At 45.5% G+C, this 18,308-nt stretch overlaps 1 protein-coding gene across 2 annotated transcripts in view; it reads right to left on the bottom strand.

Annotated features, from left to right (window-relative positions):
• Positions 1–18,308, bottom strand: part of DOCK2 (dedicator of cytokinesis 2) — a 458,739-nt gene that overhangs the window by 387,834 nt on the left and 52,597 nt on the right. For both annotated transcript variants that reach the window (XM_061393166.1, XM_061393167.1), the window contains 5 exons: positions 11,413–11,548; positions 9,004–9,079; positions 7,967–8,043; positions 7,251–7,376; positions 5,914–6,038 (listed from right to left, as the gene is read on the bottom strand). In XM_061393166.1, coding sequence (XP_061249150.1) covers positions 5,914–6,038; positions 7,251–7,376; positions 7,967–8,043; positions 9,004–9,079; positions 11,413–11,548 — 540 coding nt within the window. The remainder of the gene's footprint in view (positions 1–5,913; positions 6,039–7,250; positions 7,377–7,966; positions 8,044–9,003; positions 9,080–11,412; positions 11,549–18,308) is intronic.

Raw genomic sequence — 18,308 nt, 5'->3', positions numbered from 1 at the left:
ACTTATCCCTAAAAAAAACAAGGACAACCAGGGAACTGCAAGTGAGGGAAGACATACAACTCTCTCTTCAGTGGGATGGAGCCTTTCAGAACTTCTTAGGTGCTGAACTAGAAACGTGCTTCCGAAGTTCTCCCGACCATGTAGAGTGCCGTGTGACCAGAGCTGTGCTGTGCCTTTTGTACAGAGCACCTCACAATCAGCTCTGACAGCTACTGTCATCATCCCCATTGCCAAACTGAGCAAACCGAAACTCCGAGCGGCTAAGACAGCACCCCCACAGGAGGAGCCCCAGGACACATCTCCCACCTCTAACCCCCTGTCCAGTGTTCCCTCTGTAACGGCCTAGACGCCTTCTACCTCCCAAGATTTATATCTCATGACGTTTATGGGCTTAGCATTTCTGCAGCTCCAGTGAATCCCATGTAGCTTATAAAAACTGAAAACACACATATATCTCTGGTGAAAGGAAAACTGCTGTACAGCAGGCAACTGAATCCCACAAAACTATCTTGATGATGAAAATTTTTGATTGCCTAAGGCTGAGGACAACATTATTCTGAGAAAGTCCTATGACAGTGCCCTCCCCATAGACACTTCAGAGAGAAACCTGAATGTCACCAAGTCTGTAGAGAGAGCGTGGCAACCAAAAACAGGACCCAGTTTTAGGGAAAATATAGATTTGTATATGTCTCCAGGGAAAATATAGATCTGTGTATGTTTCCATAAAGAAAGCTGAGCACCAAAGAATTGATGCTTTTGAACCGTGGTGCTGGAGAATACTCTTGAGAGTCCCTTGGACTACAAGAAGATTAAGTTACTCCTAAAGGAAATCAATCCTGAGTATTCACTGGAGGGACTGATGATGAAGCTGAAACTCCAATACTTTGGCCACCTGATGTGAAGAACTGACTCATTTTAAAAGACCCTGATGCTGGGAGAAATTGAAGGCAGGAGAAAGGGATGACAGAGGATGAGATGATTGTATGGTACCACTGACTGGCCATGAGTTTGAGTAAGCTCTGGGAGTTGGTGATGAACAGGAAAGACTGGCATGCTGCAGCTCATGGGGTCACAAAGAGTCGGACATGATTGAGCAACTGAACTGCACTGAATAGATGTCTCCAGTGAGCCTAGACAATAACTTTCCCACCCCCATGGCTCCCAACTAGCAATGAGAGCCCCTAACTGGCTTCAGGTCAGTAGAAGGAAGCCTGGAAAAGTTAATGCCAACTTGGCTTGGGTGGACACACTGCAGTGGGAGGAAAAATCAGACTCTAAACACAAGTACTGTTTACCTCATAGGAGTCACCTGAGGAACAAAGGACATCAGGGGTCTGAATGCACTTCGAGAGTCTGAAAGTACTCTAGGCTGACGAGGTCAGTCTTATCATGGAAGATGCCAGTTAGTGTCCACAAGGTGGTAATCAAGCCTGAGATGGCTCTCGGTTCAGTTCAGTTCAGTTCATTCATTCAGTTGTGTCCGACTCTTTGCAACCCCATGAACCACAGTACCCCAGGCTTCCCTGTCCATCACCAACTCCCGGAGTCCACCCAAACCCATGTCCATTGAGTCGGTGATGCAATCCAACCATCTCATCCTCTGCCGTCCCCTTCTCCTCCTGCCCCCAATCCTTCCCAGCATCAGGGTCTTTTCCAATGAGTCAGCTCTTCGCATCAGGTGGCCAAAGTATTGGAGTTTCAGCTTCAACATCAGTCCTTCCAATGAACACCCAGGACTGATCTCCTTTAGGATGGACTGGGTGGATCTCCTTGCAGTCCAAGGGACTCTCAAGAGTCCCAACACCACAGTTCAAAAGCATCAATTCTTCGTCGCTCAGCTTTCTTTATAGTCCAACTCTCACATCCATACCTGACCACTGGAAAAACCATAGCCTTGACTAGATAGATCTTTGTTGACAAAGTAATATCTCTGCTTTTTAATATGCTGTCTAGGTTGGTCATAATTTTTCTTCCAAGTGCCTTTTAATTTCATGGCTACAGTCACCATCTGCAGTGATTTTGGAGCCCAGAAAAATAAAGTCAGCCACTGTTTCCACTGTTTCCCCATCTATTTCCCATGAAGTGATAGGACCAGATGCCATGATCTTAGTTTTCTGAATATTGAGCTTTAAGCCAACTGTTTCACTCTCCTCTTTCACTTTCATCAAGTGGCTCTTTAGTTCTTCTTCACTTTCTGCCATAAGGGCTCTACCTTTCTGCTGATAGAGAACGTCAGTGAATACCTATTACGTAGATTACCTCAGCTGGTATTCACTACAGTAAGGTTCCACTGCTCGTCTCATTTTCAGGCAGACTCCTAGGTATACAGAGATTATGTAACTTGCTCAAGGTCGTCCCGCTGATTCAGGCTGAGCCGGGCTTTCAGCCTGACTGCCTGGCCCCTGAGGTTGTGTCTTAACCACTGCACAGCACTGATCCCCGTGCCCTACCTCCACCCCAGTAAACTGGCTGGTCTCAGAGGAGCAGAGGCTTCTCAGCCCAGCATCTAAGCATTTGTACTTAAGCCTGCTTCAGGTATCTACACTGGATTGTGCATCTGACCCCCTCAAGTCCTTTCCAGGGCCTCAAACTGCAGTTGGTCTCCTGCCTGTAAACGCAACCTCCTTCCTGTTATTGAGTATTTACTGCCTGCCAGGCTTCCCAGGACTGGAGCAGAAAATGACAACCCACTCCAATACTCTTGCCTGGAAAATCCCGTGGAGCCTGGTAGGCTACAGGCCATGGGGTCGCTAAGAGTCAGACACGACTGAGCGACTTCACTTTCACTTTTCACTTTCCACTTTCATGTATTGGAGAAGGGAATGGCAACCACTCCAGTGTTCTTGCCTGGAGACTCCCAGGGAGGGAGGAGCCAGGTGGGCTGCGTCTATGGGGTCGCACAGAGTTGGACACGACTGGAGTGACTTAGCAGTAGCAGCAGGCTTCCCAGGTGGCTCAGGGGTAAAGAACCTGCCTGGAAAGCTGGAGATGCAAGTTCCATCCCTGGATCAGGAAGAACCCCTGGAGAAGGAAATGGCAACCCACTCCATATTCTCACCTGGAGAATCCCATGGACAGAGGTGGGCTAGAGTCCATGGTGTTGCAAAGAGCCGGACATGACTGGTGACTAAACAACAACAAGCTTCCTTACAGATAGTGTTTTGTATAAACTGCAACCCCATGAGGAAGAGATTATTATTCCTCTTTTGGTCATAGTTTAGTTGCTAAGTTGTGTCTGACTCTAGTGACCTCATAGACTGCAGTCCGCCAGGCTCCTCTGGTCCATGGGATTCTCCAGGCAAGAATACTGGCTATTTCCTTGGCATGTCTTTCTCCAGGGGATCTTGCCAACCTAGGGATCGAATGTGGGTCTCCTGTGCTACAGGTGGTCTCCTGCATTGCAGGCAGATTCTTTACTGACTGAGCCACCAGGGAAGCCTTTTTTCCTCTTTCACAGATACATAAACTTGCCTAAGATCACAGAGCGAATTGGAGGGAACACTGGGATATGAATACTGGCAGGCTGATCCCAGAGCCCACCCTGTTAACTTCTCTGCCACGGGCCCTCCTGAGCATGGTCGTTGAGACCTCAAAGTGAGTCAAGGACACACCTAACATACTCTATCCACTGACCCTGCTCCTCGGAAGATCAGGAAGAAAAACTGATGGCCCTAAAGGGGGCTGCTCCCACAGGAACCCACCAGCACCAAACAGGAATGTTTGAGTGTGCTGTCTGACACTTAATTAGGCAGTAATATTGTATTTTATTTTGGCAGGTAAAGAAAGAAAGGCCTCCCACAGGCTTCCTTAGCAATTTTCAATAGTCAGTCAACTGAACTCCCCCGTAACTTACCTCATAGATGAAACTATGAATTATCACTGTGCCTGCAGTCACCTCTCCATTTCAGTCTCCAGAATATCTGCTTATATATTCATCTTTGATAAGTGCATCTATTCAGCCTGGTTGGATATGACTCGAAAGGATAGCATAGGTGGCAGTATTGATAAGAATGCTTTAGAAACAAGATAAGGGGCCTGCTTTTCCATTACTGTTCCTTCTAATTTGTCTTCCAGCAACATTGAAGGCAAGTGGATCAGTTTTAAAAAATGAAGCTGAGGTTAGAGTTCTCCAACAGGTAGTTGGATAAAAATTACTTCAAAGCATGGTCTATACATTTGTGAAATGCAAATTCCCTTTCAGATAAAAAGCCTCTGCTCTTCCTTTGTGTTTCTTTGAGCAAAGTGTTTCTTACTAATTTTATTTTTCAGAAAAGTTTCACAATCCAACAAAAAGAGGATGACTTAAATGCTTGGATTTTGCTTAACTAAGTATTAATTAATGGAGCCAATCTTTCCCAACAAAAAGGCAATTGTAAGGATATCTTTAGATTTAAAAAATAATTATCAATCTTCCTAGAATTTGATAGAAGTGGTTATTAGCCTAATTTTTAAACTGATAAATAAATTGGGGATTTTTCTTTTTAATCTCTAGGCATTACTTGCTGTTGTTTGCTGTTTAGTCACTCAGTCATGTCTGACTCTTTGTGAACCTGTGGACTGTAGCCCACCAGACTCCTCTGGGATTCTCCAGGCAAGCTTACTAGAGTGGGTTGCCATTTTCTCCTCCAGGGCACCTTTCCAACCCAGGGATTGAACCTGCGCCTCCTGAATTGGCAGGAGAATTCTTTATCACTGAGCCACCGGGGAAACCCGTTTAATAAGAGGGCCTAGAGTCTTAAATCAAACCCCATCTCTGCCACATACTAACTCTATGACCTTGCGAAAGTTATTTCACTTGACAAAGGTTTAGTTTCCCCCTCTGTAAAAATGGGGGAAGTAATAGTAATGCATCATGCTTATCACACGCCATTGTTGTTGTTGCTGTTTACTGGCTAAGTTGTATGAGATTCATTGCGACCCCATGGACTTTAGACCACCAGGCTGCTCTGTCCATGGGATTTCCTAGGCAAGAATACTGGAGTGGGTTGCCATTTCCTTCTCCAGGGGATACTTATCACAGTCTCTGGCATATAGCAATGCCTCTACGAATGCCAGCTATTTGTAGGTGGAGGGTAGAAAAATCTGCCTGAGCTCTAGGCCCCCAAGCTGAAGCAGAACACCTATCTGTACTCACACCACCATCTCCTGTGCGATCTGATCACCTACTGTGTGTGGCCTAAGAGGAATATTTGCCCATGCTGAAACTTCTACTGAGAGCTGATTTTATTTTCAGCTAAGTACTCTAAAAGGAGAAATTGAAAAGCAAAACCGTCCCACACACTGGACATAGCTGCTGACAACCTTACAGGAAATATAAGTAAATAAATGTAAACACACATGACAAATATTGTACAGGACATATGCTGTATAAATATTTATAGCAATATGTTTTGCATTCCTGAATACACTCTGCCCGCCCTCTGGAGACCAATTTACGGGTAAGGCTTTCCACCAGAATGTCTGGCTGAGCACTGGGGAGTCAGATTAAGTGTCGGCAATGTCTGTTTTGAGGACATTCTGTGTCTTCACACCAGCCCAAGGCTCTGTACTGTTCCTTTCTCCTGGTATTTCGCCTGAATAAACTAGCTCAGGTTGCAATGAGAACAGCATTTTGACTGCAAAAAGCCAACATAAAAACTAAGGCTGAGCAAGAAAGGAATAAGAGGTCATGAAAGGAAAGGGACAGACACTGAAAAGCCAACTGCTTTGCTGTAAAGAAATAACAACACACCAGGGCTTATTATGGGCTACCAGGCCAGCCAAACTCTAAAGGTGTGTGTCACATTACTCTGCACCACCCCCGAAGGCACCTGGCACTCAGAGAGCAGGATCAAGAACGGAAAAAGCAAATCTTTATGAGCAGAGGCGCCCAAGGAGGGCCCTGTCACCCAGAGCAACAGCAGGGTCCCTTACAGGCAGCGTTTTGCCGTCCTCCGCACACACACACATGATCACTTCCACGTTCCTCTGTGTGGTCTTGTTGTACTTGTCAAAGTCGCCTTGTAAGAGAGTGATGTAGATGTCGTTCCTGACGTCCCCTGAGGCAGAGGGAGAGAGACAAGAGTTGGAGTCTGTGCAGCGAGAGAGACATCAACCAGAGGGTGCGGGGAGTGGGGGATTGGGGGAAGTGCCCCTCCTTGACATCTGTTAATGATACTAAAATCAGAACTACTTGGAAAAGCATTTTTACTTCATCAGGGCGCCTGGAGCAGAAGGTGACAAGAGGATGGAGGAACAGTAGAAAATTAGTTACGAAAGGGGAGGTGGTCACAGTTGGGCATGTTTTTCTCTCCATTAAAAATCGCTTAATTTTCATCCTCTAGTGACACCTTCTGGGAAGGCAAAGTAAAGCTTCAGTTGGATTGATCTTGGTGCGTAAATAACAACCACCGACAGTTCTCTCCATGGGTCTTTTACTGTGCAGAGGAGACAGAGTGACTCTCCACATGTGTCCAAGTAACACAGACAGGGCCAGGGGCCGGGCAGGGAGGGTCTTCAGGAGCTGAGGGGGTGGTGATAGCTGAAAGCCCTGCAGGGAATGCACAGGAACTGGCGTCTTAGTAAAGGCAGGCGTTAGTAAACTATGACTCCAGTGGACCACAGTTCAGCTGAGGAAAGAAGGGCTCAGTCAGTGAGAGTGCTCATGGATACCAGTACCAGACTCAAGTTTAAGGCAAACAGGCAAGTTTCAAAAGAGTATTATTATAGAATCTCATTTACTTTTTTTTTTTTTGTTACATACATATTTGGAAACTACATATAGTTGTGGTTACTTTTGGAGACAAAGATTTAAGAGAGCTTTTACTGTTTCGCTGTAGTCCTTTTTCATGTTATTGGACACTTTACAATAAGTGTGGACTATTTCTGTAAGAAAAAATAGCTTAACAGTTTAAGAGAATGACCATACTTACCCCTAGAGAGAGTGAAATTATTCCGCCTGAAGTAAAGTGGATGTCCATGGTAAATTATTAAGTGGTAAGTCAGTCACAGAACACTGTGCAGAGTATATCAAGTAATGGGACAGAAAGTGTATAGAGTGTGATTCCATTTGTGAGGGGAAGTGCATGTGTATATACTCACGTGTTTATGTTTATTATATAAATGCATTTTGGATATACAGTTGTTTTCAGCAGTTACCTTCAGGGAAAGAAATAGAGGAAAGCAGTAGAAAAGAAAGGAGCTGGCTGTTGAAAAAGAAAATGGATCAGAGCAGCTAGGCCACCCTCAACCCCTCCCAGGGGAAGGAGAACCTGGCATGATGATCTCCGGGAATCCCAGCTTCCTGGCTACCACGGTGGTCCTGTCCACGAGGTGTGGGTAGTCCTTGCGGATCTGAATAATGTCACCCACGAGCATCTTCATGGTCACCCAGAGGCCTGGAAGGGAGCACTCAAGATGAAGAGCCAACTTCAAGGTGCTCTCTCAGCCTCTCCCTCCCATGGTCTCTCCCCTTGTTCTCTCTCCGGAGGAGATCGTGGAAGCAGAGACACGTAGCCACAGATGCAGTGACCCAGCCCTGGGGGAGGCCGGGAGTTGGGATGCAAAGAGCTCTGGAGTGAGACACTGCTGATTTGAATCCCACCGGTTACTTCCAGCAGGGTCAGCTTCTGTCACTTCATCACACCCCTCTAAACCCACCCTGTGTAAAGTGGGCTTGATCCCATCTATCTTATAGGACTGTGGGAAGGAGGGAAGCAAACAAGGAAACATCTCACAGGGCCTGACACACAGGAAAGAGTCAGGACACACCGACTCCTCTCTCCCTTCAGCACAAGGACATGTCTCCCTTCTATTTCTCAGGCAGAGATTTCCATCTCTGTAGATCACGAGACCCCACTCTTCGTAATGGCCTGTCTGGAAGGAAGGTTATGTCTCCCAGAGTCTAGGGGTTTGAGCTGGTTGCTGTAGAACCAAGGGAGCCCAAGCTGAAGTCTGGTCCAGCCTGCTTGGCCAGCAGGCTCTGTACCTTGCCCTCCGCTGTCCCCCTTGGAGGCTGTGACTTTGCCCAGCAGGCTGTGAAGGAAGTCATTCTCAGCTGTTACCCTAGACAGGAAAAGAGAGCACAAAATGTTTGCATGGTACCCTTATAGATTCCCTCCCCTGTGGTTTCAGGGGCTCCAGAAAGTTGCCCAGCCCCTCTACACACCTTAGGTGAAAAGGGAGCCTGCCCATGTCAGCTCAGAGTGTACCTGCCATCAAGAAGCACATCTCTCTCTTTCACAAAGCAATATGGCTCTAAAACTTGGAGAATACCTAGGCTACAAGTAGAGGCCATTTGTATTCCTAGGAAGATTCTTAAAAAGAAAGGATCCCCAAGCCCTCAAAGTGAGTATCTGCTCAGCAAGGTGGCACAGCTCTGGCTGTTCATGCTAAGTCCTAATCACATGCTAAATCCAAGTCACTGACCTCATTATCTGTTAAAAAAAAAAAAAAAAATCCTCCTTAAACAAATGAGGACAATGTTCTCAAGCTTGGGGTCTTACTGTCTCAAGCTTTCTTAGATCAAGGAAAGGACGTCTACCTTCCTCACTGCCCTCCTTTAAAGTCATGGATATGCGTGCCCATGAGAACTAGGTCCTGACTCCCTGTTATATGCTCCTGGTATGCTGCTGCTTTGTAGCTTCATGGTCCCGGTCATATTTGTATCTGATGCACTGATCTGTTGTTACCTACCCATTTAATTCCCCACCTAAATATAAGCTTCATGAAAACAGCCATGTTGATCCTGTTTACCACCTCATGCTCCATGCCTAGCACAATGCCCAGCTCTCTGCCAGCTTTTAATCAAAGCTTGTTAAATAAATAACATCTCATGAACAAGCAGGTCAAAAGCTGGATGGTTTTGAATGCCTAGGCACTGAGACCATCATTCTTACCCTTTCCTCTTGGAAGGTCCTAACTGGCTGTTATCAACTCAAGGAACCAGTTCATTCTGCTTCTGAGTGGCCTTCAATCAGGAAAAATGTGGTTTCAGAGAATAGAAAGTAATGGGAAATCACTCACGGGTGAAAAGGAATGAAGTGCTGCTTTTCCTCATCACTTTCTGCTTTCCCCTTGATGATGTCTGTTATATCCATAACTAGAAAAAGAAGAGAAATGACTTTATGGCTTAAGCCCTCCCGCTCCCAGGAAGGGATGACAATGGGATGAGATCGTAGGGCAGGAAGCTTAAAAAGGCAGGAAAGCCAGCATCGGCCACCTGGCAAACACCTCTGGGTAAGCCGGGCTGGGAGGAGGGCAGCCAGAGAAACGTTTGAGAGCCAGGGGCTTAGCAGAGGCTGAGGGGAAAGAGTCAGAGCCACGCCCATGGAACTAAGCAATTAGGTTTGCTTCTGACATATTCCTATTAGAGGTCTACTATACTGGAGAATCCCAGGGACGCGGGAGCCTGGTGGGCTGCCATCTATGGGGTCGCACAGAGTCGGACACGACTGAAGCGACTTAGCAGCAGCATACTGACAAAACTCAAGCACAGTGACTCCCTGTAGGGTCTGAAGAGCTAATCACCCTCTTTTATAAACGTGCTCATATTCACAGACACATATCTGGGGATCCTTGAACCCTACATTTCCAGAGGGATCCTGGATCTTCTGAAACTTGTCCTTAAATCAGCCACTGAAGCTCCATAAAACTAAGGTAAAGAACTCTTGCCCCAGAGCAGGGATTATAGAAATGGGGGCAGGGGGAGGAGCATTGAAACTTGCTAGCCAAATAGGGCCAAAATCCTAGCAACAAGAAATTCCTCAAACACTCCAGGCCCCCATCAGGGAGCCATTAAAACTGCCCAGGTAATGATCAACTAGTGACTGTATCTAGCTCAAAAGAGGAGTTTAGGGAGCTGCGAGAAAGAGGGGAAACTGTTATTTGAACCTGGTTAGCATCCATTCTTTCTGATAAACAGACACTCCCCTCACCTATTCTCAGTGAGCTATATTTGGGTAGAACAATCTCCCTCTGGCTCCAGAGTTTTGGCCTGGGGATCAGGGAACCAAATCCCCCTGCCCAGAATAAGTACTTTGGGGATGAGCAAATGGCATATATTTTAGCTCCTGGGGCTTCTCCTGAAATGAATGGAAAAGAAGTGCTCTCTTTCCCCTGGGCTGCTAAGCAGGTAGGATGCAAACTTGGAAGAGCTAGCCAACTAATTGGACAGTCATCTTCAGAATAAGTCAGCAAAAGGACACAGGAGCTGAGAGATACAGAGATGAAAATTCATTTGAGTTCCTGGATCCAGTACTGCCTGAAGCAACCTATCCCTAAATCTTTCATTTACACCAGATTGCTGTCACTAGAAACCAGAAGAGAGAGCCAGTTATAGCTGGAGACAAAGACACACTTTGCAGTAAGGCCCTCGCCACTTTACCAGGTATGTGGTAAGGTCAGGAGTGCCCTTCATACAGAAACAGAGCATGTAGAGCAGGTCGTGGATCCACCAGGCCTAAGTCCCTCATTTGCAGACAAGAAAACTAAGGCCCTGGGGAAAAATGCTTGTCCAAGATCACCCATCTAGCTAGCTGGCAAAAATACCAGTTTAAACACCAGTTAGCTCAGGATAAGCTCATTTCTCCCATTCTGCCACTTGGCAAGAAGTGCCAGGGGACTTGGAGAGCCAGCTGATTTGTCATGACAGAAGATCTGGGTGTCCTCAGGAGAAACCTGAGACATTGGGTTTAGATATGGCATACAGGGATTATAAATGGTACACAACTAAAATGTTATATTTTAACCCAAAGAAGTAAAACTGGCATAAGAATTGCTATTTCCATGGGTGTCTAAATTGTCTTTTAAGAAAAAAAAATGTACTTTAGCTTAAATACAGTGAGTTAATTAAAAGAAAATATATTAGGTAAATAATACAGCAAGTGATAGTCAAATATAACAAGAGCCATAAAAGTGGGAAGAGAATAATGAAGTCTTGGCAACTCCCAGGAGAGCGGAGGCTTGGGGAGAAATGCAGAGGTTATGTTTATCTCAAGCAGCCTCGCTCGGTTGTGCCAAGGGTCCAACCCGGAATTGAGCGGTGTGGTGGGTGACTCATTCTGTTTAACTGCACCTCCTGTCCTGGGTATTTTTTTTGAAGGATGATTTGTTCCTCATAATTAGATCCCGCCTGTATTGTTCTTTCTTTTCCACCATGCTTGGGAGCGAAGGTACCAACGGCTCAGATAGCTCCGTGGTCCCAGCACTCTGCTCCAGATGTAGGGATTTCATTATTCACCATCTTTGTCATAAATCTGGACTTAGTCATCAATTACTTTGATTGAATCTCAAGAAATTTAAGTATTAGGGGCTGCCTGGCAAAGGTTTTTGAGCAAGGGAGGGCAAGGAGGAGAGCGAAAGAACAAGTCTTTGGAGCGCAGTCACCTAGGACGTGCACTCCAGGAACGGGAGGTGCTGTGTGCGTGCCCTTACCTGCCACCCCGAAGGGCCGCCTCAGTCCCTGCGTGCACTTCTTTGTGTTTGTGTCCTTAAGATCCATCTTCCCAACTCGGACTATTTGACAAATTAAGTAAATTTTATCCCTGTTGAGGTCTTTGTTTCCAAGATCCTGTAGGGCAGGAAATGAATAGTTACATATTGTGTCTGATGAACAAAAAATAGAAAAGAAAACCTAGTAATAGAGAATTCAGGGAGGGGGCTATGTTTATCACTTAGTATACATGACATAACTGCATTATACAATTAGTCCTGGAAAATGTGGAAAGCCAAGCTATCACATCCATTTCACACATAAGAAAAGTGAGCTTTGGAAAAGAAACTGGGTGACAGGACTCTGGTGTTCAGTCCTGATTCTTCCACTTCAAATTGATGAGAAAAGAAGGATAGAGGTGCGATGTCAGCTATACAGACAGGAGTTCCTATATGCCAGTGGATGGATCCAAAAATAGCATTTGCTACAAATGACTTCATCCGTCTGGTCACTGCTCAGTGTCTCTGAGGGAGAAGGCACAGGAAGAAGGGAAACCCTAACAATTGCCATCTGCTTGTGTGCTCAGCTGCTCAGTAGAGTCTGACTCTTCTGCAGCCCCACAGACTGTAGCCCAATAGGCTGCTCTGTCCATGGGATTCTCCAGGCAAGAATACTAGAGTGGGTTGTCATGCCCTTCCCCAGAGGATCTTCCCGACCCAGGGATCAAACCCACATCTCCTGCACTGGAAGGCAAATTCTTTACCACTAAGTCACCCAGGAAGCCCAAACAACTACCATTTACTGAGCACCTAATGCTGCCTGATAGCTCAGTTGGTAAAGAATCTGCCTGCAATGCAGGAGGCCCCAGTTCGATTCCTGGGTCAGGAAGACCCACTGGAGAAGGGATAGGCTACCCACTCCAGTATTCTTGGGCTTCCCTGATGGCTCAGTTGGTAAAGAATCTGCCTGTAATGCGGGAGACCTGGTCTGATCCGTGGGCTGGGAAGATCCCCTGGAGAAGGGAAAAGTTACCCACTCCAGTATTCTAGCCAAGAGAATTCCATGGACTATAGTCCATGGGATCACAAAGAGTCAGATACATGACTGAGCAACTTTCACTTTACTTCACTTAACGTATGTAAATCACCCAGGCATCAAACAACCACAAGATCCCAGAGCTTCTAACACAACAGAGTTGACTCCAGCTCAGGCTACAGATCCAGTGCAGATAGGCAGGGACTCCATGCACTTACTTACTCTGGGCCCCTGGCTGAAGGATGACCTATCTTTCACAATAGGTCTATCTACTATCCCCAGAGCAGGGGGAGGGAATGCGTCAAGACACTTACTGGCTCTTAAAACTTTCACCCAGAAGAGGGGCCTATCACTTCCACTCCCGTTTCACTGGCCAAAGCAAGGGCCATGGCCATACCTAACTGCAAGGGGACAGAGAAGTATACTGAATTGTGTGCTCAGAAGGAGGAATGTAGAAGCTGTGAACACACTGATGTCTCAAACACTGTGAGAAGTGTCTCACACATCATTGTCTTCTTTGAGTCTTAACAACTCTCCAAAATTCTATCATTAATACTATTTGTTGTTTAGATGCTCAGTCCTGTCCAACCGTTTGTGACCCCACTGACTGTAGCCCACCAGGCTCCTCTGTTCATGGGATTCTCCAGGCAAGAATACTGAAGTGGGTTGCCATTTCCTCCTCCACCAGGGATCAAACCCACATCTCCTATGTTGGCAGACGGATAGTTTACCACTGAGCCATGAGGAAAGCCCAGTACTATTACTGTAGCCCAATTCAACATATGAGGAAACCAAGACACACGGAAGATAAAGGTCTTCCCCCAGGACATGACCTTAGTCCTTAGAGACACTGTCTGGTCACTCTGACCCCAAAGTCCATCAGTCTAAAGGCCACAATGTTTCTCCATTAACCTAGGTGTTTTATCATCAGTGCTGTATGGATGGAGAAGCCTTGAGGCTACTGTAAGAATAAGACTGAAAACCAGAGGCAGGAGGCTAAATCCAAAACCTGAGAGCACCAGAGAACCCCCCGACTCTAGGGAACATCAATTGATAAGAGCTCATCCAAAAGCCTGCATACCTACACTGAAACCAAGCTCCACCCAAGAGCCAACAAGTTCCAGAGCAAGACACCACGTAAATTCTCCAGCAACACAGGAACATAGCCCTGAGCTTCAATATACAGGCTGCCCAAAGTCACACCAAACCCACAGACATCTCAAAACTCACTACCGGACACTTCATTGCACTCCAGAGAGAAGAAATCCAGCTCCACCCACCAGAACACTGATGCAAGCTTCCCTAACCAGGAAACCTTGACAAGCTACTCATCCAACCCCACCCACAGGGAGGAACCTCCACAATAAAGAGGAACCACAAACTTCAAGAATACGGAAAGGCCACCCCAAACACAGAGATATAAATAAGATGAAAAGGCAGAGAAATACCCAGCAGGTAAAGGAACATGATAAATGCCCACCAAATCAAATAAAAGAGGAGGAGATAGGAAGTCTACATGAAAAAGAATTCAGAATAATGAGAGTAAAAATGATCCAAAATCTAAACACCACAATGCATTTCTTTCACCATCCAAAGGTGCACAGGAGGGAAACCCACCTGGACCACCCAGCATTCCAGTGCCCTGTTCAAATCTAAAAGCTTCAGTGTTCCTGAGACCCTCTTCCAGATGAGATTCAGCTGGAGAAGGAATGTTGAGGCATGTTGTTGGCATCAGAGCAGAGATCCCTGGTTCTGGCCTCACTAGAGAAGAGTTGCTGCTGCTGCTGCTAAGTCGCTTCAGTCGTGTCCGACTCTGTGTGACCCCATAGACGGCAGCCGACCAGGCTCCCCGTCCCTGGGATTCTCCAGGCAAGAACACTGGAATGGGTTGCCATTTCCTTCTCCAATGGATGAAAGTGAAAAGTGAAAGGTAAGTCGCTCAGTCGAGTCCGACTCTCAGCAACCCCATGGATTGCAGCCTACCAGGCTCCTCAGTCCACAGGATTTTCCAGGCAAGAGTACTGGAGTTGGGTGCCATCACCTTCTCCAAGAGAAGAGTTACTTCTCTTCCAAGTTAATTTTCATGCAGGCATATGTACTGGGAACGACCTGTCTGCTGACATCAGGGCCAGAGCCTAGTAAAGCAGCCATCCCCAGCTTTTCACTATGGCTGGTGTGGGAGAAAGAGGGAGAGACATAGAGTTTCTGGGAACAAGACATGGCCTCAACATGGTCCACAATTCCTGCTTGGGGGCTGTCACGGTTACATTTTATGTGTCAACACGGATAGGCTGTGCTGCCTAGCTGCTTGGTCAAACACTAGACTGGATGTATCTATGATGTATTTTGTAGGTCTGATTAGTATCTAAAATCAGTTGACTTTAAGTAAAGGGCATTTCCTTCCATGATGTAAGTGGGGCTCATCTAATCAGTTGAAGGTCTTAAGAGCAAAACCTGAGGTTTCCTAGAGAAGAAGGAAGTCTGCCTCAAGACACTGCAATGTATAAATCTTCCCTAAGTTTTCAGACTGCTGTCCAGCCCTACCGATTTCAGACGTGTGAGCCCCTCACAGTCACATGAGCCAAATTCTTAAAATAAATCTATGTATTTATGTATCTTATTGGTTTCATTTCCCTGGAAAACCCTTCACTGATACAAGGTCTGGCCTCTCACAGGTAGAAGAATAGATTCTCCCAAGTCTCCCAGTGGAAGGGAAACAGAGAACGTTGGGCAGAGGGGGCTTTCTAACCACAGAAGCCCCTCCCCTCATTTGCATTTCTTGCCTTGCTCAGTAGGCAACTGAGTTTGAGTTGCCAATCATCTCACAGCCAGCCAGTGGGACAGCCTCTTCTCTGGCCTGTCTGACGCCTTCCTCCAACTCACCCTGAAATCCCCCTGAAACTCATCTTTAGAAACCATGTTCAGTATTTCATTTCTCTTCCCCCTACAATGGTAATAGCTCCCTATTTCTTACCCTGTTAGTGTTAATTTTCCCCAGCTGATGTGAAAGGTCCTGGACATAATATATTTCCAGCTATCCTATCCCACTGATTCCCCACTATTCTCTGCATGCAAGTACTCTATTTTTGTCACAAAGATTTCTTTCTCACTCCACAAACACACATTGCCCACTTTCAACTCCAGATCTTTCTTCCTAAGCCCTCGTCTGTACCTCTGCCTCTAAAGATTACCTCTTATTCCTCTATATATCCACATCCTTTCCATTCTTGAAAGCTCAGGTCCTGTTTCCCTCATAATGATCTCCATCTCTAATTACTTCTCCTCTCCCAGGAGGAATTTTTTATATCTTGAAATATCTATGTTGGTGTCTTTCAGAATCATTTCAGAGCTACAGAATCCCTGTCACCTGACAGGTCCCCTCCTAAATGTTACAGGACGAATTATGCCACCCCACCCCCACCCACCACCAAACTCATATGTTGACCTCCCACGTCTCAGAACATGACTGTACTTGGAGACAGGGAGGTTAGAGAGGTGATTAAGCTAAAATGAGGTCATTAGGGTAGACACTATTCCAATATGACCGGTGTCCTTATAAGGACCTTGGGACACAAACACCGAAGAACGTGTGAGCACACAAGGAGAATGTGGCCATCTGCAAGCCAAGGGGAGAAGCCTCCAAAGAAGCCAACACTGCCAACACCTAGGTCTTGGACTTCCAGGCACTGAAACTGCGAGAAACTAAATTCTTATTGTTTCAGCAAAAACAACACCCAGCTGTGGATGTGATTGGTAACAGAAGTCAAGTCCAATGCTGAAAAGAGCAATACTGCATAGGAACCTGGAATGCTAGGTCCATGAATCAAGGCAAATTGGAAGTGGTCAAACAGGAGATGGCAAGAGTGAAAATAGACATTTTAGGAATCAGCCAACTAAAATGGACTGGAATGGGTGAATTTAACTCAGATGACCATTATATCTACTACAGGGAGCAAGAATCCTTTAGAAGAAATGGAGTAGCCATCATAGTCAACAAAAGACTCCGAAATCCAGTACTTGGATACAATCTCAAAAACGACAGAATGATCTCTGTTCATTTCCAAGGCAAACCATTTAATGTCACAGTAATACAAGTCTATTCCCCAGCCAGTAATGCTGAAGAAGCTGAAGTTGAATGGTTCTATGAAGACCTACAAGACCTTCTAGAACTCACACCCAAAAAAGATGTCCTTTTCATTATAGGGGACTGAAATGCAAAAGTAGAAAGTCAAGAAATACCTGGAGTAACAGGCAAATTTGGCTTTAAAGTACAGAATGAAGCAGGGCAAAGTCTAATAGAGTTCTGCCCAGAGAACGCACTGGTCACAGCAAACACCCTCTTCCAACAACACAAGAAAAGACTCTACACATGGACATTACCAGACGGTCAACACCCAAATCAGACTGAATATATTCTTTGCAGCCAAAGATGGAGAAGCTCTATACAGTCAGCAAAAACAAGATCAGGAGCTGACTGTGGCTCAGATCATGAACACCTTATTGCCAAATTCAGACTGAAATTGAAGAAAGTAGGGAAAACCACTAGACCATTCAGGTATGACCTAAATGAAATCCCTTTCGATGATACAGTGGAAGTGACAAATAGATTCAAGAGATTAAATCTGATAGAGTGCCTTATGAACTATGGACGAAGGTTTGTGACATTGTACAGGAGGCAGTGATCAAGACCATCCCCAATAAAAAAATGCAAAAGGGCAAAACGGTTGTCTGGGGAAGCCTTACAGATAGCTAAGAAAAGAAGAAAAGCAAAAGGCAAAGGAGAAAAGGAAAGATATACCCATTTGAATGCAGAGTTCCAAAGAATAGCAAGGAGAGATAAGAAAGCCTTCCTCAGTGATCAATTCAAAGAAATAGAGGAAAACAACAGAATGGGAAAGACTAGAGATCTCTTCAAGAAAATTAGAGATACCAAGGTAACTTTTCATGCAAAGATGGGCACAATAAAGGACCTAACAGAAGCAGAAGATATGAAGAAGAGGTGGCAAGAAAACACAGAAGAACTATACAAAAAAAGATCTTCTGACCCAGATAATCATGATGGTGTGATCACTAACCTAGAGCCAGACATCTTGGAATGCAAAGTCAAGTGGGCCTTAGGAATCATCACTATGAACAAAGCTAGTGGAGATGACAGAATTCCAGTTGAGCTATTTCAAATCCTAAAAGATGATGCTGTGAAAGTGCTGCACTCAATATGCCAGCAAATTTGGAAAACTCAGCAGTAGCCACAGGATTGCAAAAGGACAATGTTCATCCCAACCCCAAAGAAAGGCAATGCCAAAGAAAGTTCAAATTACCACACAATTGCACTCATCTCAAACACTAGTAAAGTAATGCTCAAAATTTTCCAAGCCAGGCTTCAACAGTATGTGAACCATGAGCTTTCAGATGTTCCAGGTGGATTTAGAAAAGGCAGAGGAACCAGAGATCAAATTGCCAACATCCACTGGATCATAGAAAAAGCAAGAGAATTCCAGAAAAACATCTACTTCTGCTTTATTGACTATGCCAAAGCCTTTGACTGTGTGGGTCACAACAAACTGTGGAGAATTCTTCAAGAGATGGGAATACCAGACCACCTGAACTGCCTCCTGAAAAATCTGTGTACAGGTTAAGAAGCAACACTTAGAACTGGACATGGAACAACAGACTGGTTCCAAACCAGGAAAGGAGTATGTCAAGGCTGTATATTGCCAACCCTGCTTATTTAACTTATATGCAGAGTACATCATGAGAAACGCTGGGCTAGAAGAAGCACAAGCTGGAATCAAGATTCCCGGGAGAAATATCAATAACCTCAGATATGCAGATGACACCACCCTTATGGCAGAAAGTGAAGAAG

The sequence above is a fragment of the Bos javanicus genome, chromosome 20, assembly GCF_032452875.1.
Source record: "Bos javanicus breed banteng chromosome 20, ARS-OSU_banteng_1.0, whole genome shotgun sequence".
NCBI lineage: Eukaryota > Metazoa > Chordata > Mammalia > Artiodactyla > Bovidae > Bos > Bos javanicus.
The sequence above is the reverse complement of the archived record's forward strand: the minus strand, read 5'-3'. Positions and strand labels throughout refer to the sequence as shown.